Consider the following 8,984-nt stretch of genomic DNA (forward strand, 5'->3'; position numbering starts at 1 on the left):
CACAGCTCCTTCCTCCAGGTAGCCCGCCCTGATCCACACCTGCGTAGGCCAAGGCCCCTGCCTCGTGAGTGCCTAGCGCTTTCTTGGTGGGTAAAGCCGCTCTGGGGAGCCGTGGTGGCCAGCACAGGGCTGGGCCCATGGGGGCGACTAGGAGACTCTTGTCAATGAGAAAGGACAAGTGCATGCTGGGGAGAGGGTCAGCCCTGCATTGAGACAAAACCCCAGAGTGGGACGGGGAAGCCTTGGGGTCACAGAAAGGCCTGGGTTTTAAAAGAATAAGATTTATTGTCTTCTCATGCAGCAGGGGGACCCGCTGGGCCATCCGACGCCCTCCCCAGCCCGTGGCTACTTGTACGCATTGGCCTTATGCTTCGGCAGAAAGACGAAGTTGGGCGGCACGGGTCCCAGCAGCATCTCACTGTGAAGAGGGCACAGGGCGGGGTCAGGCCTGCGGTCCAGGGGCCCCTCGGCCTCCCACAGCCCAGCGCCTCGCGTTCCTGGCACCTGATCCGAATCCAGTCAGCTGCCTTCTGGCTGGCCATGAGCGTCTCCAGGTAGTCGCGGCCCAGGTAGTAGGGCGGCCGCTCGTTGATCCTCTGTGGGAGCCGCTCCAGGAGGCCCACGGGCACGTACCTGCAGGCAGCGTGAATGGGTGAGGCCAGGCTGGACCCCCCCCACGGGACCCCCCCCCAGTCTGCACGTGGCCCTGCACCCACCGGCACAGGAAGGACAGCCACTCGAGGAGGAAACGGCGGGTCTTCTCCACGCCCTGCGTGTCCGAGCCCCAGTGCTCCAGGCCGTAACGCGTGAAGTCCTGCAGGATGGCCATGCGCTCAGACGACGAGATGTCCCAGTGCCGCTGCTCCTTGATCTCCGTGAACAGCCACGGCTTCAACAGGGCACCCCTGGGAGTGGGGTAGGGAGCGGTGGTCTGGAGGGCTCCGGGGCCCTGCCTCTCCACCAGGCTCAGCCAACCTTCAACGCCCAAGAGTTCCAACACCCGAGAGCACAGATGTCCGCTGCCCGCCCCCCGCCCCCCCGCAGAGCCACCTGCCAGCTACACTGAGCAGGGAGGAGGGGAGGGAGGCAGGGGGCAGCTCCGGCTGGTTCTTCGCAGCCCCCCAGGCACAGAGCTCCCTTACCGAGCGATCATCACCCCCGCGACGCCAGTCTGCATGGCACGGTTGGCATCCTCGTATGACAAGATGTCCCCGTTTCCTGAGGGACAGAGGCGGGGTCTCAGGGAGCCGGGGGCAGGCGGGAGCTCTGGGGGAGCTTCCGGCAGCCCAGTAATGCCCACGCGGGGAGGGCAGGGTCCCAGGCGGGGGCGGGGGACCCACCGAACAGCGGCATGGGGCTGGCTGCTGTCACACACTGCGCGATGTACCCCCAGTCGGCCAGCTTGGTGTAGCGCTGCTCCCGGGAGCGGCCGTGGAGCTGAAGGAGAAGCCATGCGCGGGGAGGGAGAGCCGGTCCGGGGGCGGAGGATCAGACACAGAGAGAGAGACCCAGAGACATCAAGAGGGACAGGCTGAGAGAGAGAGACAGAGAGATGAAGAGACAGACGGAGACAGAGATGGAAGGAGAGCCAGAGAGCAGGAGGAAGGAACGGGGAGAGAGAGACTGTTAGGAAGGTCCGCCCACAGCGCTCCGGTGGGGGCCCCCATGCCCTCCGTGCCCCAAGACCCACCGTGACCAGGGCCGCGCCCCAGTCCCGCAGCTCAGGGAGCAAGCGGTGGGCCAGGTTCATGCGCTCCTGGACGCCGGTGCGGATCTTCACGGTCAGCGGCACGTCCAGCACCTGCGGGGAGGGCGGCAGCGGTCAGCGGGACCTGGGCTGGCTGGGGCGGGGGTGGGGGGGGGCAGAGGGCGTACCTGGTTCATGCCGCGGACAATCTGCTGGAACTTGGCCGTGCGGTTCATGAGGGCACAGCCCCCGCCCTGGGAGAGATGGGGGGCTGGAGCAAGGGACAGCAGAATGCGAGCTGGGCCTGCCACCCTTCTCTGCCTGGGCCAGCCAAATGGGGGAAACCAAGGCGCAGCAGCGCCCATGAGTCCCCCAGACACTCAGGCAAAAACAAGGCCAGGTCCCAGGCTCCCATTCCCCCCCACACACCATGGAAATCAAGGGCTGCGCAGCTACTACCTTCTTGTACACGAGGTCGATGGGGCACCCGACGTTGATGTCCACGAAGTCCACGTCCACGGTGCGGTTGAGCAGCTCGGCGCACTTGGTCATGGTGTCAGGGAAGGCGCCCTCAAGCTGTGGCCGGGGGCGGAGCAGGAAGTGAGGGGCTGGCCCAGGCTGGCCCTGCCCACCGTGGGGATCCAGCCAGGGGCCCTGTCTCACCAACCCGCAAAGGGCCATCGGGTCAGCCCTTGAGCCCATGGCTGAGGCTAGAGGGGTCTGGGAGTGACTGAATCAGGCCTGCGGTCAGGGAGATCCAACCCCGAACCTGCCGTAGAGCGAGGCAGCCAGCCGAGAGCCCCTCTGTCCTTCCCGCCCCCCTCCCCGTGGGGCGGCACTGACCTGCACGCCAAAGACATCCTCACAGGGGTGGCGTCTGAGCAGGGCCCACTCAGATGTCTGGCCCTGCAGCAGGTTGGTGCACACAGCCATCTCCCCACACGTCACGTCAGCCCCGAAGCGTTTGCAGATCCGCCGGAAGGGCAGGTTCCCACACTGGGGGCCGTGGGGGCCATGGGCACATGTGAGGGGCAGCAGGCAGGAACCCCGGATGCCGACCGCAGCCCCAAAACCCACCAGATGGGCAGACACAGGGCCCTGCCGGGCTGACCTACCGTGGTGAGGGGGGCCAGGTACAGCTTGCCGCTGAGGTCCAGCTTCAGCAAAACAAAACCCAGGGGAGCTCGTCAGGCCTCTGGAGCTCCCTGCTCCCCACCCCGCCCGCAGTCCTCCTCTGGGCCTCCGCACGAGTCAATGGATCCCTGTGCGAAGACCATTCTGTTCCCGTTTTCACTCTGCTGCAGTCTCTGCCCAACCGTCAAAACCGCAGGCCTGATGCCCCTTCTTCCAGGAAGTCTTCCCCTCCCTCCTCCTTTCCCTCCCCGCCAGCCCCGACTCTCTGGGGCTGGGGGTGTGTGTCTGGCTCCTTCTGCCCCCACGCTCCCAGCACCCTCAGCAGGAAGCCCCGAACATGTACCTTTCTCTTCTCACAAGGCCGTAGCCGGACTATATCCTCATCTGTCAGGGGTCCACAGGTCCACTCCGAGCCGCTGGCTGGGGCATCAGTGTCTGGCTCCAGGAGGGCCTGCTGGGTGTCACCGCTGTCCTGTCCAGGGGCACCTTCAGCCCCCGAGACGTCGGGGACCGCGGCCTCCGGGGAGGGGCCTGGCAGGTGGCCCTTGCTCAGCTGGTGGAGGGCCTGCTCGGCGCGCTCGAAGCGGACCTTGCGCTTTCGCAGCTGCTGCTGCAGGGCCTTGTCCAGGCCGTTGCGGACCGGCGGGACCTGGACCCGCTCTTCCCGCACGAGGTTCTGGCCTTCGGGTCCCAAATGGGCCCCGGCGAAGCGGCAGGTCACGCCATAGGGGCACCTGCCGAAGGTCTCAAAAAGCACACAGCGGGGGCCCAGGTCCGAAGGCTTGGTCTCCAGGTAGCGGCCCACGTCGTGCAGGAAGCGGCAGCGGTCACCAAACAAACACTTTGCTGCTGATTCCTGCGTGGGAACCAAGAGGCCACGAGGAATGATGGGGGCACGCCGGGCCAGCCAGGCAGCCTGGGTGAGAGGCCCTCCCCTCCTGGTGGGTGTCCCGGGGCAAGTCAGGAACCCATCAAGCCTGAGTTTACTCAGGAACAAGATGGGGACAACAACACTTAACGTCCCAGCTTCCGGAGGATTGAATGGGGAGCGGAGAGGCTCAGACGGAAGGTCTCGAGGACTTTCCAGCAACAATTACACTCACCTGGACCAGGGAGGGGCAGAGCCTATTCTTGTCGTAGTGGGTGGGTTTCATGTGGGGCCGGCCTTTGTTCTGGCCCCGGGCTCTCTTCTGAACCTTTGGCTTGTCCCCGGGTTCTGCCGCCTCCCCCGCCTCCCCATCCTCCAGTCGGATGCGCTTGGCCTCAGGTTCGGCCAGGTCATTGCCACCAGGGTCTCCTGCCTCGACTCCCTGGCTGGGCTTCTCCTGCCCCTTGGCTTCCAGGAATTCGTGGAACTGCTCCTTGGTGGTGAGATATCTGCCAGCAGACAGGCAGCGGGAAGAGTGCTTGTGGAAGGAACCCCTTCTCCGGCTCAGACGCAAGGGAGCCCACGTCTGAAGCAAGAGGGGTCTGGGAGTGACTGAGTCAGGCCTGGTCCCTGGGGATAGGGACCAAGAACACCTGTCCCTGTTTAGCTGCGTCTGCTGATGGGGAGTACACCACTTAGAAGCGGCCAGCTGCCAGTCGGGGCGCGTCTCAAGGCCACAGGCAGAGCCTAAATTTTGTCCCTGGGTCCCACTGCCCAGAGTATCCAGCCAAACTACAAACAGCATGAACATCCCCGACCACTTTCGGCTAGAGAAAACTACACTCCCCGCATGCCTTGCAACAGGGCCACGGTCGCCACATTCCCCAGCATGCCCCACGGCCCTCGCTTCAGACCCAAGTCCCTGCCCGTAGCTGAGACCAGCGGCAGGTGCACAAGTGCTACTCCCGCCACACGCCCGGACTACAGTCCCCAGCATGCACTGCGGGCCCCAGCCTCCAACCCTGCGCGCCCCTACAAGCACTGTGGTGTCCTTCGCACACGTGACAGCCCCCAACGTGCGCTGTCCGCTCCGACCCTGCGGGTGCAGAACCACCCCAGACTGAAGAGCCTGCGAGCTTCCCGCCTGGGCCGCTGCCCCGCCACCCGGCGTGCACCGCCTGTAGATGCCGGGAAGGCCTCGTGAGGGTCTCCTCCGGCCCCGGCGACTCACTGAGATTTAATGGGCGCCACCCCCGGTTCCGGTGCGCTGGCTCCCGAATCGCTGCCGCCGCCACCACTCTCTGCTGAGGCCTCCGCCGCTCCCTCCGCCATCAGCCCCCCTCACGCCGGCTTTGGAGAGCGGCGGGAAGGCCTTCCGGGTCGCGAGAGCGTCTTCCCATCGGGCTGGGGAAACGCGCATGCCCGGGGCGCTCCAAGTGACGCCATTGTTCGCGAGCCGACGTAAGGGGGCGGAGCCTGGGTGGGGGTGGGGCCTCGGTGCCGCTAAGGTTGCTACCGCGGGGCTGTTTGCGGGTCACGGAGACAGTCGGTGCCTCTTCTGACCGGCTGCGTTCCACCCACAAGGGTATTCGAAGAACCTTAAAACGGGGCCTTTAAAAAAAAAAAAGCTTAAACTCCACTTTTATGCGGGGCATTATCGACAGTTGAAAGCCTGCGTGCCGGAGGCTGTCCTAGACGCCGGGCAAGCCCCGACGACAACAGGCGGCACCCTGCCCTTGAGAGCTCGCGGGGGAGCGGACTGGCTCCCAGCGCTGGCCTCGGCTGCCCTCTATAGGACAATCTGGGGATAAACCGAGGACCTGCGGCGTCCAGTCTTGGGAGACTTCGTGCCCGGCTGTGCCTGCCCACCTCCAGGGGCCCGAGCTCCCTCCTCCCTCCTAGACTGCCCGTCCCATTGCCCTCTGAGGTTCCACCTGGAGTCTTCCCCCCACCGTCCCACCGCACCCAGGCCCCTCCGGGGAGGCAGTTGCATAGAAGGGGAAACTGAGGCCCGCAGAGGGCTGTCTGAACATAGCCTCCCCTCTCTGGGCCTCCAAGGGCTCCCTGGGTCTGCCTTGCGAAGGCCTGTATTTTCTGTGTGAGGCAATCAAGGAGGGCCTCCTGTAAGCGGGGGAAAGGGGTATGACTGTGGATTGGCCACTGACAACATTAATACCAATGATGCAATATTAATTGCTTATCATAATGGTGTAGTATTAATTGTTTACCAGTAACTAAACAATTGTTGAGCACCAATTTTGTCTAAGCCCTTTGCATTAACTCACTTATTCTACTCTCTGACTTTGTGCAGAGGGAGCAGGCATTCATCCCCAATCCACCTGAATCCATGGATCTCAGAGGTCCCTGGCCCAGGGACTGCCGACCCGTCCTGAGCCAGAGACCAGGGCATCAGCCTTCCCACCCTGCCTCTCTCCCCACAGCCTGTGGGTTCCTGTGTCCTGACCACTTGCCCTTCAGAATCTCTCTCTAGTCCATCCCCTCTCCCATCACACCCCTACCAACTTCTGGGCCTAAATCTTCCATCCTACCCCCAAAGCCCAGACTCCCAGGCACAAATCTGACCATGGCTTTCCCCCTGCTCCCAATCCTTCCATGTCTCCCTACTGCCCCAACCCTGTACCACGGCCCCCAAGTTCCTACAGTTCCTAGCCTCTGCTGCCTTCCCGTTTCTCATCACCCCCCACACCCTAAACTCAAATACCAAGTTCATTCCAGACGTTCCATGAGGCAGTTGTACCTCTCCGCCTTTGCATGTGCTGTTCCCTCTTGCAAGAAGTCTGTTCCCTGCTCCCAATCTCCACTCAGCCTCTAGTTCTCTCCTTTTTCTCCTTCTCCTCCTCCTCCTCTTCCTCCCCCACCTTCCTCCTCCAGAAGCCTCTTTAACTGCCCCATACTGGGGATATGGCCCCCTTTAGCCTTGGCAGCCATCCAGACATCCCCCGGGAATCATGGCCCTCACCATCCTGGTGCTACCTGGCCACATGCCATCTTCCCCACCGTACTGAGCTCAGAGAGGGTGGGAATTGGTCCACCTCAGTCATTCTGTGTCCCCAGCACCCAGGACCAGGCCCAGCCCACAAGAGGTGCCCAAGGAATGCTGAGTGCATCTTACCACGGCTGGGAGACTGAGGCCCAGAGGGACCAGGACCTGCTCTAGGGGGCCCTGCCTTCACTGAGGCTGTGGCAGGGGGATGAGAACTTCCCAGGTGTCACCCTGGAGAACGTGGGGACACTCAGGAAGATGCCCCCCCCCCCGAACCAGGCCTGAGTCGTCCTCTGAATGCCCTATCTTGACTGATTCGGAGAAACAGAAAGGAGGCAGGTGGCCCAGGGAACCCTGTGCCAGTGGGGACACTGAGGCACTCAGATCGGGGGAGGCAGGGCCTGGGGAAGGCGCTGCTTGTACTCTCCCTCTCTCTCTCTCTCTCCCTCTGCCTCAGCTTCTTTTGGTCTCTGCCTTCCTCTCTCCCTCTGAGTCTCTCTTCTCTGTCTCTCTGCTCCCTCCCTGTGTCTCTGTCTCCGCTGCCCTCACTGGCCCTCTCAGCCAGGCAGCCAGGCCGGATGGGGAGGCAGCAGCAGGACAGGTGCCGCCCGGGCTCGGTGCCCGTTTCTGCCAGGGCCACCCCGGATTTGTGGCTGCGCTTCCTTTATCTGGGGCTGCAGCTGCCCCTTATCTCCTGGCTTCAGGACACGAGACAGGGATTAGGGCACCCCAGGCCAAGGACGGAGACAGCAGGGTTGGGCGGAGGGTGGGAAGAGCCAGGGTGCTGTGGGGGGGGGGGGCGCGCCACAGGGCACCCGGGAACCTTGGCAGCTGGGGCTGCTGCGTGTGTGTGTGTGTGTGTGTTGTAAGTGTCTATGGCTTTTGCACGTGTGATGGCGTATACGCATCTACTGTGCTATGTGACTGGGGAGTGTGTCTGATTTGGGGGGGGGGCCTGTGAATATAATTGTGTTTCTGAGTGCATGTGTTTATGTGTGTCTGTGTTGGTTGTGTGTGTGTGGGGGGCAGTGTGCACACATCTGTGGCTTTTGTGTGTGGGGGTGTGGCTGGCTCTGCCTGCGTGAGCCCCTGTCCTGCCTCACATGTGCCCACAACCCCCCGCCCAGGCACCACCCGGCCGCTTGCCCTGCTGCCCTGACTCCCTTGGGCTGGCCTGATGGCTTTCCCACCTTGCTGACCCAGGGCCCCCAGGGAGAGGGCCCCCGACCTGTGGCCTGTGGCTGCAAATGGCCCTATGGGGACGGCCGCCGGCCCTGCTTTTCCCATCCTCCCTCGCCTGGAACTGGCCAGCTCCTTCCCGCCGCCCACAGGCCTCAAGGGCCCTATGCTGGCCGAGGCCACCAGCTCCTCTTGCCCCCTGGGGCCCTCTCTCTGACCTGGGCTGGGTCTCCCGTCGGGGCTGAGGCTTCTCTCTGCTCAGCATCCTCCAGCTTGGGGCCAGGATGTTAAATTGAGAACTGAAGCCCATTTTAGGGGAGACTCTTGGCTGGCAGTTGGCGTTCCTGAGCTGTCCCAGTGACCCCTGGCAAGCCCTTTCCCTTCTCCGCAGGAGAACGACACTGCTAGTCCCTGAGGGTCTGCACTGGGCACAGAACGGCTGTGGGAGCAACATCACCGACGAGCCAAGAGGCCCAGCCATCTCCGTGACCAGCTCATTGTGGAGTGCGGCAATGTTGAATACGGAGATACTGGGGGCGGGGTGCAGGAGAGGCAGAAGACACAGAGGGCTCCGGGCCACCTCCCCCGCTGCGGTGCTGGTTCCTGGGGGTCCTGAGGTACAGCCCGGGGCCTGCAGGGCCTGGACCAGCTCCTGGTGCTAAGATGGAAACTTCTCCACCGGCCAAGTCCATGTCTTGGCCAGCAGCCGCTGGCCTCCCAGAAGCTCTGCCTGGGCCTCCACGAGTGAACAGAGCACTCCCCTTGGGAGCAGTGACTGTGCAGCAAGGGCAGGGAGGCCAGCCTTGGGGGTCAGGGCTGAAGGAGGGGCCAGGGCCATGGCCGAATGTTCTGGAATCATCCAGCCCCGCTTTGAGCCTCTTCCCTACTCTGTGACCTTGGGCCATCCTCTTGACCTCTCTGATGCCCAGGTTTCACAGCTGACAAGTGGGCACAGAGCACTGCAGGGGCTGGCGCGCTGCCTGGGGCTACCTGGTGGGGGCGGAGCGTGGGGGCACATCCGAGGAGGCAGCGAGGGAGCGGAACTAATTTCCAGGCAAACACCATGGAGGGCTGACAGGTGACAGGCCTGGGCTCTGGGTGCACCTGCGCTG

At 63.6% G+C, this 8,984-nt stretch overlaps 1 protein-coding gene across 3 annotated transcripts; it reads right to left on the minus strand.

Annotated features, from left to right (window-relative positions):
• Window positions 1-14: 14 nt before the first annotated feature.
• DUS3L (dihydrouridine synthase 3 like) lies at window positions 15-5,132 on the minus strand. Of its 3 annotated transcripts, XM_032883713.1 has the most exons (13): window positions 4,921-5,130; window positions 3,925-4,198; window positions 3,165-3,677; window positions 2,803-2,844; window positions 2,531-2,683; window positions 2,147-2,263; window positions 1,876-1,941; window positions 1,691-1,801; window positions 1,341-1,437; window positions 1,143-1,218; window positions 717-905; window positions 505-633; window positions 15-418 (listed from the first exon to the last, which is right to left on the minus strand). In XM_032883713.1, exons 1-13 carry the CDS (start codon window positions 5,019-5,021, stop codon window positions 346-348), a joined length of 1,941 nt encoding a protein of 646 aa, XP_032739604.1. In that variant the 5' UTR covers window positions 5,022-5,130; the 3' UTR covers window positions 15-345. The 3 variants fall into 3 exon arrangements, with proteins under 3 accessions (XP_032739604.1, XP_032739603.1, XP_032739605.1); XM_032883712.1 differs by having other exon boundaries at window positions 1,143-1,531; window positions 4,921-5,132; XM_032883714.1 differs by lacking the exons at window positions 15-418; window positions 505-633 and having other exon boundaries at window positions 723-905; window positions 1,341-1,531; window positions 4,921-5,132.
• Between the last annotated feature and the right edge of the window lie 3,852 nt (window positions 5,133-8,984).

The sequence above is a fragment of the Lontra canadensis genome, unplaced genomic scaffold (genome assembly GCF_010015895.1).
Source record: "Lontra canadensis isolate GAN:19392208 unplaced genomic scaffold, GSC_riverotter_1.0 scaffold88, whole genome shotgun sequence".
In the NCBI taxonomy this organism is placed as follows: Eukaryota; Metazoa; Chordata; class Mammalia; order Carnivora; family Mustelidae; genus Lontra; species Lontra canadensis.